General features: G+C 42.6%; 1 protein-coding gene across 1 annotated transcript in view; it reads left to right on the forward strand.

The window, feature by feature from the left end:
- ADAMTS18 (ADAM metallopeptidase with thrombospondin type 1 motif 18) overlaps positions 1-21,322 on the forward strand; it is a 147,312-nt gene that overhangs the window by 104,541 nt on the left and 21,449 nt on the right. Inside the window, exons 14-15 of the mRNA XM_040253487.1 lie at positions 368-612; positions 19,408-19,549. Coding sequence (XP_040109421.1) covers positions 368-612; positions 19,408-19,549 — 387 coding nt within the window. The remainder of the gene's footprint in view (positions 1-367; positions 613-19,407; positions 19,550-21,322) is intronic.

Genomic DNA, 21,322 nt, shown 5'->3' on the forward strand with positions numbered 1-21,322 from the left:
GAAGCAGTTATCTCACCATCTTGAGTAGAACTGAGCTTTGAGCCCTGTCTTCTGCACACCACAGTTGAGATGAGGTGGCTCCAAGTTTTTTTCCAGATTGATTAAAAATAAAAAGCATCTTTGAGTTTCGTGGCCTTTGTTGTTCAGGAAAAGAGAAGCGTGTCTTTTGTCCACACGCATGTGCTTGGGGAAAGTATATCATTTTCTCTCTCGGGTGTTCCTACTACTTGAAAAATGGAATAACTGAGTGTTTTCACTGTGTAGAGTAGAAATGAGCCCCGCTCTGTAAGGAGGGCCGCTGCGTCTCTCTGACGGGGTCTCCCGCATGTGATGTGGATGACAAAAATGTTCTGCTCTCTCCACTTAGAGTATTATCCGGTGGTCACCATCCCGGCGGGCGCCCGCAGCATCGAGGTCCAGGAGCTGCAGACATCCTCCAGCTACCTTGCAGTCCGAAGCCTCAGTCACAAGTATTACCTCACGGGGGGCTGGAGCGTCGACTGGCCAGGGGAGTTTGCCTTTGCGGGGACCGTGTTTGAGTACCAGCGTGCCTTCAACCGTCCCGAATGCCTGTCTGCCCCGGGCCCCATCAATGAGACGCTGGTCTTTGAAGTAAGCCCCTTCTCTTTATTCAGCTCTCACTGTCTCTTGCTGCGTGTCTAGTGATAACCCCCATTTAAGCTAGCTTAAAGAACCACTAGTTCACACTGTGTCCTAACAGGCTAAAGCTCAAAGGGCAAAGACAGCCCCTTCATTTAGGGGAAGAGGGATCCAGTGGGTCCCCGGGAGAATGTGCCAACTTTCACATTTAGATGCCAGCCTTCCACCAGTCCACCTGTCTGTTCAGTTTGCTGAGGAATATCCCAGGGATCCTTTTTTACATGATTCCAGTTTGTCTGCATCTGCCATTTGGATAGTCTGTTCATAGTTATTCATTACATAGATCTACCAGCCTTGGAGGCAGAGCGACATAGTGGAAAGAACACTTGCTTGATGGCTAGACAGTTTTGGAAAAGGAAGTGGCAACCCACTCCAGTATTCTTGCTTGGAGAACCCAGTGGACAGAGGAGCCTGGTGGGCTGCCATCTATGGGGTCGCACATAGTCGGACACAACTGAAGCGACTTAGCAGCAGCAAGACAGTTTTATAGAGCAAGCCAACTCACTTTTTTGGCTGCCGTTTCTTTAGAGGTGAGAAGAGAAATAATGGATAACGACGAGGAGAGTGAAAACAGCCGCCGTATCTGCGAATGACTCTGTGACAGAATTGTCACGGAGACTTTGTCTTTGGTCCTCGTCACGTCTCGGGCTTTGCTTCCTCCAGTTTATAAGACAGGGCTGATCGTGTGCTTTCAGAGGCATGTGGTATGTCTGAGGTGTGTAGAAATCCCTGTGGCCACCGTGTACCGAGGGCTTAGGTAACCAAGCACTCCCGTTAGTCATTCAGCTTCAGTCTCTCACTTGCAAAACTGGGACAGGAACCCTGCCCCACTGACTTGCCAGAAAAATAAGCAATGAAGTGTGATGAAGAAATGTTAACAGATTTGCCTAGCTCACATAGCTAGGCAAAAAGCAGAGTTGACTTGGAGTCCAATCTTTTCCATCTACAAGTGTGATGTCTGCTGTCAGACTAGTCATATTGCTCTGCTTTTTTCAAATCAAAGAAACAAGTCTAATCCAACTGTTTCTATTATTATTATTTAAGGTACTAATCAAGTATTTACTAAGAAAGATGAATTAAAAGAGTTTAAAAGTATGACTACATGTAACTGCCCCCCTCCCCTGGAAAGACCTATTTTATTTTTCTTGCTTTTGCTGTGTGATGCATTTTTAATTTCTTTACTTTATATTGGAGTATAGTTGATTATCAATGTGTTAATTTGAGGTGTACAGCAAAGCGATTCAGTTATACATATAAATATATCTATTGCTGTTTTTTTTTTTTTTTTGGATTCTGTTCCCATTTAGGTTATTACAGAGTATTGAATAGAGTTCCCTGTGCTATAATTTTCTTTACCAGCTGAGCCACAAGGGAAGCCCAAGAATACTGAAGTGGGTAGCCTATCCCTTCTCCAGGGGATCCTCCCGACCCAGGAATCAAACTGGGATCTCCTGCAATGCAGGCAGATTCTTTACCAGCTGAGCTATCAGGGAAGCCTGCGTGCTATACAGTAGGTCCTTACTGGTATCTATGACTATTTTAAGTATAGCAGTATGTACACATTAATCCCAAACTTCCAAACATACAGCTCAACCTTCCCCGCTGATGACTGTAAGTTCATTCTCTAAATCTGTAAATCTGTTCCTGTTATGTAAATAAGTTCATTCACATCGTTTTTAAAGGTTCCACATATAAGTGATATCGTATGATATTTGCCTTTCTCAGCCTGACCTGCCTCACTCACATGACCATCTTTTGGTCAATCCATGTTGCTGTTGCTGCAAGTGGCATTACTTCATTCTTTTTTTTATGACTAATATTCCACTGTTTATATGTACCATTCCTCTGTCAGTGGACATTGAGATTGTTTCGTGCCTTGGCTGTTGTAAATAACGCTGCAGAGAAGGCTGGGGTGCGTGTGTCCTTTTTGAAGTAATGGTTTTCTCCAGATAAATGCCCAGGAGTGGGACTGCTGCACCATATGGTAGCTCTGGTTTTAGTGTTTTAAGCGAGCTCCGTACTGTTCTCCACAGTGGTTGTACCGATTTACGTTCCCACCACCAGTGAAGGGGCATTCTCATTTCTCCACACACTCTCCAGCATTTATTTTTTGTAGATTTTCTGGTAATGGCCTTTCTGACTGGTGTAATGTGATAGCTCATTGTACTTTTGGTTTGCATTTCTCTGATAATTAAATGTGGAGCATTTTTTCTTGTGCTTTTTGACAATCTGTATGTTTTCTATGGAGAAATGTCGCTTTCCATCTCTCCATTTTTTGATAGGGTTTTTTGCTGTTTTTGACATAGAGCTGTCAGGTCTTTTATTTCAGAAGATGAAATTAGGAACCCCAAATCAAACTGGTTTTATCTTAGGGCAGTTTGGAGCTCAACAATGAATCCAGCCCCTGAAATCAGCCTGTAATTACATGGAAGGCATAGGAACTGAACTTTCTGGTTAAAGATTTTGAGACTTGTTTTTCAGTCCTAATTTTTTAGATGGATATGTTTGTTTTCTTTTCTATCAAGCATCTGAGCAGCAAATGTCTTTTCTTTAGAAAAGGTATGTTTTCTTTAAAGATATGTTTAGCTTGCAAGGAATCAGTTTTAGAGCAACGTGGCTTCCTAAGTTTTACCATGAGGCCTTTGATCCATCTCTAAGTAAATGTACACAAACCAAGTTCTGTGGCTAGAAAATTACTGAATCAGAAGGTGGCTACCTCTCACAGCTTCTGCCACCAGTGACCGGAACCGAGTCCAGATGATTCCTCATGAGAAACACGTGTTTTCCTGCTTAATGACAAGCAACCATTTTTTGTTGTTGTTTCTCTGTCCAATTTTCTTCATAATTACAAAGCCCTTCTGGTAGGTTTTCACAGTTCTGTCTGTAATTTAAGGTTTGTTAACCATAAGTTATCTTCAGGAAAACCACAACAAAGAATGAGACAAGAAGTGATGGAAAGTGCAAAGCAGAATCACAGAGCTCCTTCTGACTTTCATCTTTAGAACCTGAATGTCCTCTGTCATTGTCTGTGTTGATCAAATTAAACAGACAATGGACACATTGTCACTGAACACTATGCCAGCCTCAAGCTGAGAATTTATATTTGTGCTTTGCTTAATTTAAGCACCCCTTCTTATCTCACTTATCTATGTTATTTAATTCTGATTAAAACTAAATCTTTGGACTGTTCACTGGGTCTAAACATTTTCCTAATGATTAGTGGCTATTTTTGAGAAACGAAAAGAATGATCTTCATTGGTGATGGAGTTCTACAAAAGCAGTCAGCTACATCATCTATCTCCTTGCAAATACATAGAATTCCTGGTCATCCAGTGGTTAGAATTCCATGTTCTCACTGCTGAGAGCCCAGGTTCAATCCCTGGTTGAGGAACTGAGATCCTAGCAGCCTCAGGGCACGGCTAAAAAACAAACCAACAAAAACAGCTGGATTGTCCTCGCAAAAACAGACAGATCCTTGGGTGCGGGTGGAAATCAAAATGTAAGGGGAAAAATTGGTTAGATCTAAATACAATTATAAAAACATAAAGCCTTTCCCAGATTCAACTGGGTATGTATGGTTTTCTAAAATTTCATTACTATATAAATGCGATTAAAACGACAATAAGATCTCTATTAATACACAATTGTGGTTTTACCACAGTGCAGTAAGGTCACATTCGCTTAGCTATTGTTTTTACAACAGCTTTATGTACACATTCTGCTTATAGATTCAGTGAAAGATCCAGTTGATGTCCTTGGAATGTGGCTTGTCTGAAAGTAATCCACAGGGAAACTTGTATGATTAATTGGTCATGCCTTGCTTGTATTCTTTAAAGGAGGCATGGTTTCATTCAAAACTAGCAACTATTTTTAAAAATCCAACTCAGTAACCTAGTATTATATCTATTTTATCTTTTAAAAGAATTTGGGTTAATGACTGTAATATTTAAATTGTACATTATTGCTCTCAGAAGAATATGGTCAAATTTGAGGTCAGTTTTTATCACATGCTCATGCCTCTCCAACACTGATAGAACACAGTGATTCTAAAAACTGAAAAATCACAATAAGCGATAAATTACATTTTCTAAAACTAGACTATGTATCAGTATCCAAGACATCCATCCACGGCCATCTTCTTTAAAGAAAGGAAGTTCAAGTTCATATGCCTTTCCATGCAACTACGAATTGAATCAAAATGAATACTTCTGGAGCCAAAAATATGTTCACTCCAATATGAATAGTTGAATGTGTTTTACAATCCCATAGCATGCTGAAATCGAAGTGTGGGAACCTAACAAAATGGAAAATGCTGTTCTACCCACATTGTTAGTTGCTCAGTCATGCCCGACTCTTTGCGACCCCAGGGACTGCAATCCACCAGGTTCCTCTGTCCATGAGATTTTCCAGGCAAGGATACTGGAGTGGGTTGCCATTTCCTTCTCCAGGGGATCTTCCCAACCCAGGGATTGAACCCAGGTCTTCTGCACTGCAGGCAGATTCTTTACCGACTGAGCTACCCACAGGAAGTACAAGTCTGTGAAAGAAAGTGCTTTCTCTCTTGGCCTCTTAAAATGACTGCATGGTCACTAAGCTCTTACTATAGTGTAAAATTCAGCAGAAGGCTGTGTTTGCCAAAAAACAAGAAGATGACAGTGTAAGGATAAGGTCCCTCTTTATATCTCACTCATTTATGTTAATCAGATCCTCCCAATATCTTAGCTAACTCCCATCTTCAACTACCTTGGCATGTATTGATTTAGGTAGCTACCTTCAAAGCAATATTCCTCTGTTTATTTCCTCTCAGTGTCTGACTTAAAAACAAAACAAAACAAAAAAACACTAAACTTTCTGTTGAGTGCCCATTCACTGCCCAGCCTTATGGACATTGGAGATACATAAATGTTTAAGACATAAATCATGCCTAGTCAAAGCTATGGTTTTTCCAGTAGTCACGTGTGGATGTGAGAGTTGGACCAAAAAGCAAGCTGAGCGCTGAAGAACTGATGCTTTTGAACTGTGGTGTTGACAAGACTCTTGGGAGTCTCTTGGACAACAGGGAGATCCAACTAGTCCATCCTAAAGGAAATCAGTCCTGAATAGTCATTGGAAGGACTCATGCTGAAGCTGAAACTCCAATACTTGGGTCACATGATGCAAAGAGAGCTGACTCATTGGAAAAGACCCTGATGCTGGGAAAGATTGAAGGCAGGAGGAGAAAGGGACGACAGACGAGATGGTTGGATGGCATCATGGACTCAATGGACATGACTTTGAGTAAATTCTGGGAGTTGGTCATGGACAGGGAGGCCTGGCATGCTGCAGTCCATGGGGTTGCAAAGAGTTGGACACGACCGAGCAACTGAACTGAACTGAACATGTCGCCAAATCATTATAGTTGCAGGTCTTTAAGGAATGTAAAGAGTGAGTTTTGGTATGTGGGTCCCATTCTTTTTGAAGCAACGTGAGTTTGAACAGGAAGCACCTCTTTAAACTGTTGGTGATACAGTTCCCTCTGATACTACTGTGTCACTCTGCATGAGGCACTTAAACTGTCTGATGATAGTTTATGATACTTTGGGAAATAATTTCCCCAGGCTAAACTAATATCTTCTGCTCTGTCCTGTAGCACTATCCTGAAGCACTTCTAAGCACCGGAAACCCTCTATTGCTGAGAGATCTTTGTAGCTTCCACAGTCAGCATAGTATCTAGAACATCAGTTCAGTTCAGTCGCTCAGTTGTGTCCGACTCTTTGCGACCCCATGAATCGCAGCACGCCAGGCCTCCCTGTCCATCACCAACTCCCGGAGTTCACTCAGATTCACGTCCATCAAGTAAGTCAGTGATACCATCCAGCCATCTCATCCTCTGTCGCCCCCTTCTCCTCCTGCCCCCAATCCCTCCCAGCATCAAAGTCTTCTCCAATGAGTCAACTCTTCGCATGAGGTGGCCAAAGTATACCAGAGTTTCAGCTTTAGCATCATTCCTTCCAAAGAAATCCCAGGGCTGATCTGCTTAAGAATGGACTGACTGGTTGGATCTCCTCGCAGTCCAAAGGACTCTGAAGAGTCTTCTCCAACACTATAGTTCAAAAGCATCAATTCTTTGGCGCTCAGCCTTCTTCACAGTCTAACTCTCACATTCACACGTGACTACTGGGAAAACCGTAGCCTTGACTAGATGGACCTTAGTCGGCAAAGTAATGTCTCTGCTTTTGAATACACTATCTAGGTTGATCATAACTTTTCTTCTAAGGAGTAAGCATCTTTTAATTTCATGGCTGCAGTCACCATCTGCAGTGATTTTGGAGCTCAAAAAAATAAAGTCTGACACTATTTCCACCGTTTCCCCATCTATTTCCCATGAAGTGATGGGACTGGCTGCCATGATCTTCATTTTCTGAGTGCTGAGTTTTACGCCAACTTTTCACTCTCCTCTTTCACTTTCATCAAGAGGCTTTTTTAGTTCCTCTTCACTTTCTGCCATAAGGGTGGTGTCATCTGCATATCTGAGGTTATTGATATTTCTCCCGGCAATCTTGATTCCGGCTTAGGCACTCAAAAAAAAAAAAAGTTAATGAATGACATCTGATGAGAAAATTCATTCATTCATTTAAAGAGTAGAATCTTCTTTCCAAGTTGAAAAATCATCCATGGAGACAACAAATAAATCAAGTGACAGGTGACTTTCTCTGACCCAAGTCAAGAGTGACAGGGCCAGCCTCTCCTCCCTATTTCTGTCCCAAACAACCATCATAATCTGAAGTTCTCTGAAATGCTTCTGTGGTACACATTTTTAAAACCACTGGATTTCCTCATCTTTTAGGACTAGTCTTAGAACTGTACCATTAAAAATTAAGTACAGTCAAAGGCATTCAAATATTGAAATTTGATCTCCTCAGTTGCATTTGAGGAATCAATCTGCTTTCTAAAAGGCTTGCCTTTCCCAAAGTGCATAATTTACGCATAAAAACTTGCTGACCAGTTAGCTCACAGTTGACTCACCTTGATCTGAGGGAACAGCAACTTGCCCTTCCAGGGTAGGGGATTAACTAGATCTTTTCACTTATTTCTGGGTGTTTCCTGGTACACAGCAGGAGTAATATAGTCCTGGGAAAGACTGACCGCTGTCAGTGAACCCCAAGAAATAAGTGCATGGCCTGACATTAAATAGAAGTGTCCTCTGCTCCTGGTTATCTTTATATGTCAGAACTTTATGGAATGCCTTCATAGGGAAGCTCAGTGTAAATGGAAAACAGACTTTCACTTTTATCACTGAATCACGTGCCTGCCCCGTTTTCAGATGGTCTCTTGGAAAGAATCTTCATTCTCCTTGGAACCCAGATCCCACAGGGTCCACCGTTTGCAACAGGTGGACATCAGTTTAGACTGTGCTGGCCTTCTTGATTTCCTTGGTGGCCAAGAGGAAATTCCTAAGGGAAATTAAGGATTTGTATGATTGTCTGAGTTCTTAAATATTTTAGGCATTATTTAAGTCCATCAATCAAATTTTTATTTCAAAGTACAAATATACATGTATTACATGTAAATGACTTGGAGAAACAGAGTTCATTTTCACGATCCTGTATCCTATTTCTGCCTCAGCCAGGGGAAAACAACTCATACACGTGCACACCCCAGATCAGAAAGACATCAATATTGATTTGGCAACTGCACACTTTCTGAGATCACTACAGACACAGCTATTATAAACTAGATAATTTCCATGTCTTTCTGTATGTCCACTTATCCCCCACGGCATGAGTCTGGCACAGAGTCTAAGGAATTTCTTATTGAACTAGTGCACTCATTAGTCATCTCAAAGATAGAAAAGTCAGCTTATATTTCAGTAGTTTTCAGTATATTATATATGGACCTACCATATTTTTTTTGACTGGGTTTGAGAACACAAGGAAAACTGGATCTTTGTTACTTGTGCACCCCAAATAGCTAAATTCTCTGTGTGTGTGTCTTGTATAAGGAATTAAATTTTGAAGTGGTTCAGTTCAGTCACTCAGTCGTGTCCCACTCTCTGCAACCCCATGGATTGCAATGCACCAGGCCTCCCTGTCCTTCACAAACTCCCAGAGTTCACTCAAACTCATGTCCATTGAGTCGATGAAGCCATCCAAACATCTCATCCTCTGTCGTCCCCTTCTTCTCCCACCTTCAATCTTTCCCAGCATCAGGGTTTTTTTCCAATGAGTCAGTTCTTCACATCAGGTGGCCAAAGTATTGGAGTTTCAGTTTCAGCATCAGTCCTTCCAATGAATATTCAGGACTGATTTCCTTTAGCATGGACTGGTTGGATCTCCTTGTAGGCCAAGGGACTCTCAAGAGTCTTCTCCAACACCACAGTTCAAAAGCATCAATTCTTCAGTGCTCAGCTTTCTTTATAGTCCAACTCTCACATCCACACATGACTACTGGGAAAATGATAGCTTTGACTAGACAGACTTTTGTTGGCAAAGTAATGTTTCTGCTTTCTAATATGCTGTCTAGACTGGTCATAACTTTTCTTCCAAGGAGCAAGCGTCTTTTAATTTCATGGCTGCAGTCACCATCTGCAGTGATTTTGGAGTCCAGAAAAATAAAGTCTGACACTGTTTCCACTGTTTCCCCATCTATTTCCTATGAAGTGACGGGACCAGATGCCATGATCTTAGTTTTCTAAATGTTGAGTTTTAAGCCAACTTTTTCAGTCTCTTAACACTTGCATGAAGAGGCTCTTTAGTTCTTCTTTGCTTTCTGCCACAAGGATGGTTTCATCTGCGTATCTGAGGTTATTGATATTTCTCCTGGCAATCTTGATTCCAGCTTGTGCTTCATCCAGCCCAGCGTTTCTCATCAAGTACTCTACATGTAAGTTAAATAAACAGGGTGACAATATACAGCCTTGACACACTCCTTTCTCGATTTGAAACCAGTCTGTTGTTCATGTCCAGTTCTAACTGTTGCTTCCTGACCTGCAAATAGGTTTCTCAGGAGGCACGTCAGGTGGTCTGCTATTCCCATCTCTTTAAAAATTTTCCACAATTTGTTGTGATACACAGAGTCTCTTGCTTTTTCGATGATCCAGCAGATGTTGGCAATTTGATCTCTGGCTCCTCTGCCTTTTCTAAAACCAGCTTGAACATCTGGAGTTCTCCGTTCACATACTGTTGAAGCCTGGCTTGGAGAATTTTGAGCATTACTTTGCTAGCATGTGAGATGAGTGCAATTGTGCAGTAGTTTGAGCATTCTTTCGCATTGCCTTTCTTTGGGATTGGAATGAAAACTGACCTTTTCCAGTCCTGTGGCCACAGCTGAGTTTTCCAAATTTGCTGGCACATTGAGTGCAGCACTTTCACAGCATCATCTTTTAGGATTTGAAACAGCTCAACTGGAATTCCATCACCTCCAGTAGCTTTGTTCATAGTGATGCTTCCTAAGGCCCACTTTACTTCGCATTCCAGGATGTCTGGCTCTAGGTGAGTGATCACACCATTGTGATTATCTGGGTTGTGAAGATCTTTTTTTGTATAGTTCTGTATATTCTTGCCACCTTTTCTTAATATCTTCTGCTTCTGTTAGGTCCTTAACATTTCTGACATGGTATAAATATGAAAACCAAAGTTCAGAGTTGAAATTGACACCTCCCTTTGTTGAAAAATAATCATTTAATCTGAAGTGTGTGTGTGTGTATACATACATATATATGTGAAAAGTGAAAGTGTTAGCTGCTCGGTCATGTCTGACTCTTTGCAACCCCTCAGACTGTAGCCCACCAGGGTCCTCTGTCCATGGGATTCTCCAGGCAAGAATAGTGGAGTGGGTTGCCATTCCCTTCTCCAGGGGATATTCTTGACTCAGGGATTGAACCCAGATCTCCTGCATTGCAGGCAGATTCTTTACCATCTAAGCCACTAGGGAAGCCCATATATACATATGTACACAAATTATATATATTTTTATATGTATGTATGTATGTGTGTATATATATCTGTGTATATGTATGTATATATATTATATATATATGTGCTGGGCGTTTGGAGTATGGCTGAAAACTTAATGTTTTTCCACTTCGAGATTGAGATATAGGTAACATAAAGTTGGTAATTTTGTCCTTTGTTTAAGTACAATGCAAAAGGCCCATTTAGTATATAATTTTAAAGGGCCTTGGCAATGAGAATTAAAACAAAAATTCTTTTTTTTTCATGATTAATGAAGGTGTCTACTTAGAGATGATAATGCTCTGTAGAAGTGACTGAAGATCAGCTGTTTTGTTAGCTGTTGCATGCTAGCTCTCTCCGCCAACCCTGCCCCTGTGCCCCCTGTGCCCTCCTCTTCCCTCCCAGCCGCCTCTCCCTTCTCTTCTTCCTCTGCTTTATTCTGTTTCTCCGTCTGTGTTTCTCTCTCACACGCAGTCACACACAAGCACACACAACAACGAATGAGTCATATTCTCCATCAAACTGTCGTGAAGTTGGAGGGTAGGTGAGGAAATTCATCATGAGTGTTTCATTATAAAGTAACTTCATCCCTGTCTGATAAACAGTGATTTAGGCTGACATGATAACACAGGTTGCTAGTCTAAGACTGAAATATGATCATCTGTATTTTTACAGCATTCCTTTTTTTTTTTGAAAAAAAAAAAGTCTTAAAAATAAAAGCTCTCCTTCACCTTAAGGGTTTTTTATTCCCCTCTCTGTTAAGAGGCCAGAAGGGAGTGTTTAACTCTTTGAAAGCCCATTCCCAATTAATCAAGTACCAGGGGAGAGTGCCGCTGACCCCTACAGCAGCGTTTGTAATGACAGCAAGTGAGAAATAGGTTAACCACAGGCCAGTTTCAAGGCAGAAAAAGACATCTCAAGAAAATTACTACCATAAACAACTTCCTCCACTCTTTGGCCAAAGGCAATGATGGGTGGGTTGGGGGGAGACCAGGTGGACGGACACGTTGATCACCAAGTTGACGGTGTGGGAGCGTCCTGGCCAGGGACGTCCCTTCTCATCCAGCCTCTTCCTCATGACCCTGCTGTCTGCACCCCTTCCCCCACGGGGCAGGGGCCGAGATGAGCAAAGATGTGCCTCAGGATAGAATCAGTGTCGAGGAGAGAGATTAGCCAAGGAGCAGGGATGGAGTGAAGACATGGCTCACGAGAGAGGCCGAGAAGCGGTGGAGGACTAATAGAGACCAGATGACGGAGAACCCCAGGCTCTGGAGGACGAGTCAGACGTGCTCCCGAGATGCCGCATCACTTCTCCCCGGGTTGCCGTTCTGTTTGAAGTGTGGGCCTCCAGTTAATTCGCAGCAAATACTTCTGTGACAGGTTGGAGCACGCTCTTTCTCTCCCCTAAACTCCTAGGAATGTGGATGAGTTGAATTAGAACTGTAGTCGAGGTTCAGTGTGTCAGCCCACACCTTTGAAGCCGCCTCGTAGATGGACTTCCAAGGCCCCGGTCAGGGTCTTTGTGGTGCTGCGTCCTGTCAAATCTGACTTACTCACACCTAATCCCAAGATGATACCTGCTCATGTTCTTCAGGCTTTGAAGCAAACAAGAAGCTGGGGACAAGTGGCTGATTTTTCACATCATGAGGCTTCCCAGAAACTCACAGGATCATACAGAATCATGAACTCACACCACAAAAACGATTCCTCCTCTGACTTAGTCAACATGTAACATACTGTGAAATCCATCTTTTATCAGAAGGGGTCGATCTGTAAAGTGGGTTGAATTTCCTTGATCTGTAAAGTGGGTTGAATTTCAGCTGTTGAAATGGTATTTAAAACAAACATTTCTGTAAATGAAGGGGGAAATGGATTGAGGATATTACAAATCACAAATCCTTAACTCAGATATTAGCATGTTCAAGAAGGAACATTTTCAGATTGGAACCCAATAGCACAATGTATGTGTTAGAGCATGTTATTGGATCCCAGTGACAATATCTTTTCAGTGTTCCTCCAGTCTTGAGAATTTTAAATTAGAATCCTAGACAGGACATTTCAGAGCTGGAGGTGCAGTGTCTTGAGAGCTAAGAGGTCAAGTTTGTGAGTCATGCAGTATCAGAAACTTGAGTTCCGCATGTTGCTACTTACTGCTGCTGCTGCTAAGTCACTTCAGTGACCTTTAGTGACCCCATGGACTGCAGCCTACCAGGCTCCTCCATCCACGGGATTTTCCAGGCAAGAGTACTGGAGTGGGTTGCCATTGCCTTCTCCGATTTCTACTTTCTAGCTGCATTCATCTACAAGACTAGGGTATTAATAGCACTGTGCCTTCCTCATGGTGTCATTATTAATTGTAAAAGAGATAATGCTATACAATGCTTTGCCTGGCATAAACACCATAAGTATGGCTATTATTTTTTAAAGCTATCAGGTACATTATTACATTATTAAAAATGAGAAATAAGCTTCCAAGCCTGCACTAATTAAAAAGCTGGTCTTTAGAACCTAACTATAACTCTTTAGTTTCCACGGGAGGGTTTGTGGTTCAGTCACTAAGTCATGTCCAACTCTTTGCAACCCCACAGACTGTAGCACACCAGGAGTTTCACTATGTCCTGGAGTTTTCTCAAACTCATGTCCATCAAGTCGGTGATGCCATCCAACCATCTCAACCTCTGTCATCCCCTTCTCCTCCTGCCCTCTATCTTTCCCAGCATGGGGGTCTTTTCCAATGAGTTGGCTCTTTCCATCACGTGGCCACAGTAATGGAGCTTCAGCTTCAGCATCAGTCCTTCCAATGAATATTCAGGATTGATTTCCTTTAGAATTGACTGGTTCAATCTCCTTGCAGTCCAAGGGACTCTCAAGAGTCTTCTCCAGCACCATGGTTTGAAAGCATCAGTTCTTCGGTGCTCAGCCTTCTTTATGGTCCAACTCTCACATCCATACATGACTACTGGAAAAACCATAGCTTTGACTAGATGGACCTTTGTCAGCAAAGTGATGTGTCTGCTTTTTAATACGCTGACTAGGTTTGTCACAGCTTTTCTTCCAAGGAGCAAGCATCTTTTAATTTCATAGGATCAGGATAACTTCTTTAAAAGAAAAACATAGGCCTTCAATGATGAAACAAAGATGAAGCTGGTTGAAGGCATTTTATAGTTTGCATATTAAAAAATAAAAGTGGGAGTGAAAGCAAGCTATTTACCCAAGATTACTCAGTGTGTCCTTTATTTTAACCCGTGTGCACCCCAAGCAGAACCTGCATGCCCTCCTTCGGAGGGGAACTGGTCGAGTCCAGCCCCGTCTGTGGTTTTCCAGCTTAAGCTGTAAATTTTATCACTCTGCACCCTGTGGTCAGAGCTGCTGGAGTGTTGTGTCTGAAGTCAGGTGGTTTGTGTGTTCAAGGTAGACATTAAAACAGTTCTACTGTGGACCTGGAAGCATTTAAGGAGGTTGCTTGCCAGCTATAAATTAAGAGACTCAATGCCAGTTGGCTGGAAAATTCTCTGGCCTGAGTCCATTTAAGTAGACTGAATTGCTGGCGATCTTTCTGAATGTGTGCACTTCACAGCCAGGCCACACGGTTCTCTGGGCCACATTGGGATGGTGTGCTGTGATGCCGCCAGAAGGGGGGGCAGCGGTGTTGGGGAACGGCGTCCGCAGGACCCGGGGGGTCTCCGTGTTCTCCACTAGTGCTGAAGAAAGTTACTGATGGCGCTTGACAGGACTGCTGAAAATATTTTAAAATAGATGTCAGTGACAGGGATGAGCATTTCCAGATGACGTGTTGTTTCAGAGGCACCTAGAATCTGGGCTGTGTGGTTATCGCACGTCGTCCTGAGGTCCCCTTGCTGCAGAGCTTCGGGTGGGACAGGCTGTCTGCGGTCGAGGTGATGGTCACGGTCACTCAGGTGTAGACAGACCTGCCAAATTCATTCTCCCTCTGAGAAGAGTGGTCAAAGCCAGCATTAGACCACAGGGCCATTTAGAACTTGGTACCTTTTTAATTGTGTCTTAAACTGATGCAGGTGACAAAACCTCGGCCTTAAGGTTGGGCTGAGGTGGCTTTGTGGCTGTGGACCCCGCAGAGTCACCGGGGACCTTGGGCTCAGAAGTGCCCTGTGATTGGTTTAATGCTCTGTTGTCACCAACTTGAAATCCTTAATCACTTTTTTAAACAAGAGGCCTTTCATTTCCGTTTTGCCCTGGGCACACACACCCCCCCACACACAAATTATGTAGCCATTCCTGAGGGTGGAATTCACTTTTTAAAAACAAAGTCTAGTCTTTTTTTAGAATGGGGTGAAGGACAGACTCACAGAGATTGTTTTAGCCAGACAGACAGTCTTGTTTCTAAAGGATTGGCTAGTACAGGCATAAGACGGTAAAAGATAAGATGACTGCTGTGTATTTCATTCTTGGTTACTTTGTTGCTCATACAGGATAAAGAAAAGGGCAGAGAATGCTTTAATTATCATTGAGAAGCAAATAATGTGATTGGCAAATACTCATCTTTTATGTATTTAATCTTGGCATTTATTTGTTTAAATAATTACTTTCTTTAAGAAGCCTTTATAAGCTGATGTTAAAATAAATTCTACAGTCAGCTTTCTGCTGGTTTATACAAATACTGTCTCTTAGCCTTACGTGATTACACATACAATTCTCCTGTGACCTTCCAGATTGTTGTTGTTTAGTCGCTCAGTCATGTCTGACTCTTGGCAACCCTATGGACTGTAGCCCCCCAGGCTCTTCTGCCCATGGGATGGAGTGGATTGCCATTTCCCTCTTTAGGGGAGGATCTTCCGAAATAAGAGAGGGAACCCGAATCTCCTGCTTGGCAGGCCGGTTCTTTACCACTACGCCTGGGAAGCCCAACCTTCCAGATGCACAGACATTATAATGGTGCTGTGAGCCCCTGGATTTGGGTTCCTTTTTTGGAATATGTATTTAGTTAGTTGGCTGCCTCGGGTCTTGGTTGTGGCACCCAGGACCTTTCACTCTAGTTGTGATGTGCGGGCTTTAGTAGCTGTAGCGCCAGGACCGAGTTACTCCATCCAAGGCATGTGGGATTTTAGTTCCCCAACCAGGAATCGAACCTGTGTTCCTTGTATTGCAAGGCAGATTCTTAACCACTGGACCACCAGGGAAGTCCCTGATTTTTTAAAGTTGAGAGTCATATTCATTTGTGCGTTCAATGAATGCATTAACACGTCCAACCAACAAAATAGAAACTGTATGTCCTATAGGCCGTTGGCTGTAAAACTGTAATAATAATACATTTGTTAGTTTTCCTTTTCTTTGCATTTCTACTGGGGATCCCTTTCCCCTGTGGGAGTGGAAGCCAGGAACCAGTTTGAATGCGGTGGGGAATGGGTGGTCCTAGAAAGTGGAGATAAGTGAGCGGATTTCTTTACCTGGAGCACCTGGACTTGAAATGTCTGTCTGAGAGGCATGTGTGATGCAACTCCACTGTGCTGGATTCTGGAGGGAGTACTAGGTGGCTGTAAGTGGGGGATTTAGTCTAAGGTTTTACGTGTGCTGATTTTATGCCTAACACCTGCTGACCTTGATTTTGAGAAGGTTTTCCTTGGTGATTAGTGAGAATCCGGCATTTGTCCGTTTTAATGGTTCTACCTGTTGTGTTTTGTTTGGGTTTTGCTTTGGATGGGGGTGCGGGAAACAAAGACCCATCTATTAACAGTTTGGTTTTTTTCTGGGAGGCACCAAGATTTTGTTTTGTTGGCTGACAAAGGATGACTGCACCATGGAATCTTCAGAGTAAGCCGTGATACTTCTGGAGACATTTAAGCTGATAGTAAAGTGGAAGCCGTTTTGTAGCAGCCCAAGGAGTGGTCTGGCACAATGGAGGTCCTTGAACCGCTGCCACCCACCCAGCTTTAATTGAGGTGGGATCCCACCAGACAGAGATAGAGCCAGGGGTTCCTATTTTTAACTGGAAATCTGCTTTGGGGGCATGAATGCCCAGCTCTGGTGGTAACAGATTTTCCGCAAGACTCATGGGATGGGAGAGAACCAGCTATTTTTACCCATGCTTTGAATTTGAAGGAAAAAAAGAGACATAGTTAGGAAAAGAGAGGATCAGCAAAGGAGGCCAATAATGTGTTTGCCCACACCAAAAAAAAAAAAAAAAGTGATCTCCAGACACAGAGAACAAATGTATGGTTAAAGGGGAAAGAGGGGAGGGATCAGCTGGGAGTTTGGGATTAATAGATACACACTGCTACATATAAAATAAATAAACAACAAGGACCTACTTATGGCACCAGAAACTATATTCAGTATCTTATAATAACCTATAATGGAAAAGAATCTGAAAAAGAATCTATCTATCTATCTATCTATCTATCTATATATCTATATCTATATATATAGAGAGAGTTATAGATATATGTGTGTGTATATGTATTGTACGTGTATGGCTAAATCACTTTGCTGAACATCTGAAATGAATACAACATTGTAACTCAACTATACTTCAATGAAAAGTAAATACAAAACAAGGTGATATCTAGCAGTCTTTAGGCACATTTTGTTGGCGTGTCTAAGTTCTCTTTTAAACTCATTTACCAGTCACCTGTGTGACCTTGCACAACTTCTTTCTTCTCAGGTTGGTTTTTTTTTTTCCCTGTGAAAAATTAGCTACATTCTAGAGTTGGAGAAGGCAATGGCACCCCACTCCAGTACTCTTGCCTGGAAAATCCCATGGACAGAGGAGCCTGGTGGGCTGCAGTCCATGGGGTCACTAAGTCCATGGGGTCGGACATGACTGAGAGACTTCACTTTCACTTTCATGCACTGGAGAAGGAAATGGCAGCCCACTCCAGTGTTCTTGCCTGGAGAATCCCAGGGACGAGGGAGCCTGGTGGGCTGCCGTCTATGGGGTCACACAGAGTTGGACACGAATGAAGCGACTTAGCAGCAGCAGCAGAGTTGTTAGAGGACTCTTGAGATAATGCAGCGCAAAAGCCCAACAGAGTGTCTGACATCCGCAAAGTGCCTAGAAATGATGGCTCTTTTAGTGGCCACACCTGTTAGGGTCAGATTTGTCCCAGATCCTTGCCCCTTTGAGGTCAAATCCATCCCAGTACCAACCCCTACTTCTGATCTTGTTTCTTTTTGTCCTATCTGCTCATCCTAGTACAGTTAACAGACATATACGCTTGGGCAAATTCTCTTTGGAAGTCCTATTGGACATCTGCCTGCATTCTGGAGTTGGTTTAGATGATTCTAAGTGGGGTGTTTATTCTAAGGTTTTATGTGTGCTTCTTTTGTGCCTAACACCTGCTGGCATCCTGGAGACGGGTTATAAGTTGTGGGCCAGAATCAATCATAAAAACTGATACATGTAGATTGAGTTTCAACTCCTGGTGGCTCAGATGATAATTTACCTGCAGTGCAGGAAACCCAGGTTTGATCCCGGGGCCAGGAAGATACCCTGGAGAAAGGGTTGGTTACCCACTCTAGTATTCTTGCCTGGAAAACCCCATGGACAAAGGAGCCTGGCGGGCTTGCAATCCACGGGGTCGCAAAGAGTCAGATGTGACTGAATGAAAAACTCTTTCATTATCTGTGGGGCACCAGTGTGTGTGAGAACCATGCTAGGCTTTCACGTTTCATGTGAAGGTTAAAACTTTATAGTTTGGCCTCCCTTCGACATAATGTAAAGATCTATTTTCTTGCTTTCTTAATTGGTTTTATCCAGAATTGAGGGTCATGGGCTTATAGCAAATGTACTGTTCCCTATTAGCTTTCCACAACACAGCTTTGACTCTGTGGAGCTACACGTTTTAAAGTGTCATGGGCAGGCTTCCAGTCAGCATAAAATGTACTTGGAAACAATGACATGAACCAGCTCTGAGATCAAAATGTCGTTCAGTTCAGTCTCTTAATCGTGTCCAACTCTGTGACCCCATGGACTGCAGCACGCCAGGGCTCCCTGTCCATCACCAACTCCCAGAGCTTACTCAAACTCATGTCCATCGAGTCGGTGATGCCATCCAAACATCCCATCCTCTGTCGTCCCCTTCTCCTCCCACCTTCAATCTTTCCTAGCATCAGGGTCTTTTCCATTGAGTCAGTTCTTTACATCAGGTGGTCAAAGCATTGGAGTTTCAGCTTCAGCATCAGTACTTCCAATGAATATTCAGGACTGATTTCCTTTAGGATGGACTGGTTGGATCTCCTTACAGTCCAAGAGACTCTCAAGAGTCTTTTCCAACACCATAGTTCAAAAGCATCAATTCTTTGGCATTCAGCTTTCTTTATTGTCCAACTCTCACATCCATACATGACTACTGGAAAAACCATAGCCTTGACTAGACAGACCTTTGTTGGCAAAGTAATGTCTCTGCTTTTTAATATGCTGTCTAGGTTGGTCATAGCTTTTCTTCCAAGGAGTAAGTGTCTTTTAATTTCATGGCTTCAGTCACCATCTGCAGTGATTTTGGAGCCCAAGAAAATAAAGTCTGTCACTGTTTCCATTGTTTCCCCATCTATTTCCCATGAAGTGATGGGACCAGATTTCATGATCTTCGTTTTCTGAATGTTGAGTTTTAAGCCAACTTTTTCACTTTCCTCATTCACTTTCATGAAGAGGCTCTTTAGTTCTTCTTTGCTTTCTGCCCTAAGGGTGGTGTCATCTGCATATCTGATGTTATTGATATTTCTCCCAGCAATCTTGATTCCAAAATGTTGTATAAATAGCTTTAAAATGTTCAGTGAGGTTTCTGGAATTCCAGGGTCTGACCTGCGTCTTGATCTCTGATTTGTATCTTATACTGTGCAGATTCTCATGCAAGGCAAAAACCCAGGAATAGCTTGGAAGTATGCACTTCCCAAGGTCACGAATGGAACTCTGCCAGCCTCAGAAAGACACAGCTACGCCTGGAGCACAGTGCAGACAGATTGTTCCGTCTCCTGTGGGGGAGGTAGGTTTCCCAATTCTGTCTTCCACGTCTTCTCTTAAAACAGGTTCTCCCACTCCAGACCTCTTTCGATTGTCTGGTTGAAATAAGCAAAAAAAGAACTATCTTTATGAGAACTGTCACTATTTAGAGGGAAAAAAATCAAATATTATTTGTACTCTTTGGGGATTTTCCTATGTATTAATAGAAAGGAACCAACTCAAGCAAATCTCAAGTCAACTACAACCAGGACTCGAAAGTGATGTATCTGAAACTTCCAGGGGGAAAAATATAAAACACGTGTCCCTTTATTATAAATATGAGGAGTGATGGGCTGCTGTGTCTGCTGACAGTTTTCTTTCTTTCTGTCCTGGCTTTTCTGTTGTTGTCAACTTTCCAGGGGGAGTTAGAGAAGGTAGGCGATAGGCAGTGAAAACACAGGCCAGGCGGGCATAAGGCAGCGAGCTCACACATGGAGGAGGTGTAGTCTGTCCCCCCAGGGGTGATGTCAGCAGAATCTCTGCAGGCAAGTGGATTCAATCTGAGAAATAACCCTTGTAAGGAAGGAAGAGTCACAGCCATCCCCTCAATGAGTAGAAGGGAGGCATTTTATTTAGACCTAAGAATATCACATATTTGTTGGTAAGTCAGTCTTTGTCACACTTGCCCCTTTGGGAAGAAGGCTGAAAGTCCGTAAATAAGTCCATGACATGGAACCAGCGTGTGAAGGTTGGTCTCTCACTTCCTCATGCTCAGAGTGCCCGGGGACAGCAGGGCTTTCTACGGCGTCCTTCCCGCTGGGCGAAACAGGGCGTCTTGGGACCAGAGACAGCAGAAGTAGAGAAAACAAAGAAATTCTTATGTCTCTGAGGCCTGGACTTTGGCTGCCCATGCTAGCTAACAAAGCAGGAGGATTACTCCTTTTTTTAAAAAGATAGAATAACTTAAATATATTTATAAATCTATATTTCATATGCATATTATATACATATATTTAATATATAAATGATTAATATTTTAATAATTATTAATAAACAGGAATGTATTTTTATTAATGCACATTTTAAAAGCAATATGCTATAAAGAAGAAAATAATCTCCCATAATCCTTTAATCAGCAGTAGCCAACGTTAATACTTTGGTCTATATCATTCTGTTCTTTTTCTCAAGCAAACATAAAAAATGCATGTGTTTTACGTACTCAGACACACGCCACACAAATCATTTGATCTTTTCTTAAGGAACAGAAACCATGCTATAGCCATACGTTTCTGCTCTTTTTCATGTAGTGTTTGAGTGTAATCAGTTGTTCATACATTGAATGGTCTTTAAGATCATTTTCAGTAATTTTTTGGTGTCCAGGGAATGCAGACTTTCTTGGAAAGGAGAGAGAGTCCATTTTCCACGTACAGGGAATAAATACAGTCAAAGGGATGATGGTGGACAAATGCACTGTGGGATTCTGCCTTGCCTTGAATTAGCAACCCCTGCATGTGACTCACAGACCATGGTGAGTCTGAGGCATAAGAGGAGTCCAAACGAATACATTCTCCAGAAGCAAACTCTCAACTGTAGAGAGTCCTGATGTGTTGATCAGTTCCTCCTGAACATAATGGAGAAGGAAATGGCAACCCACCCCAGTGCTCTTGCCTGGAAAATCCCTTGGACGGAGGAGCCTGGTAGGTTACAGTCCATAGGGTTGCAAAGAGCTGGACACGACTGAGCGACTTCACTTTCCTTTTCCGTTTCCTTTTCATGAATATAAACCCACTTCAACCTAATCATTCTAGCAGGAGTG

This window comes from Oryx dammah, unplaced genomic scaffold (genome assembly GCF_014754425.2).
Source record: "Oryx dammah isolate SB20612 unplaced genomic scaffold, SCBI_Odam_1.1 HiC_scaffold_13, whole genome shotgun sequence".
NCBI lineage: Eukaryota > Metazoa > Chordata > Mammalia > Artiodactyla > Bovidae > Oryx > Oryx dammah.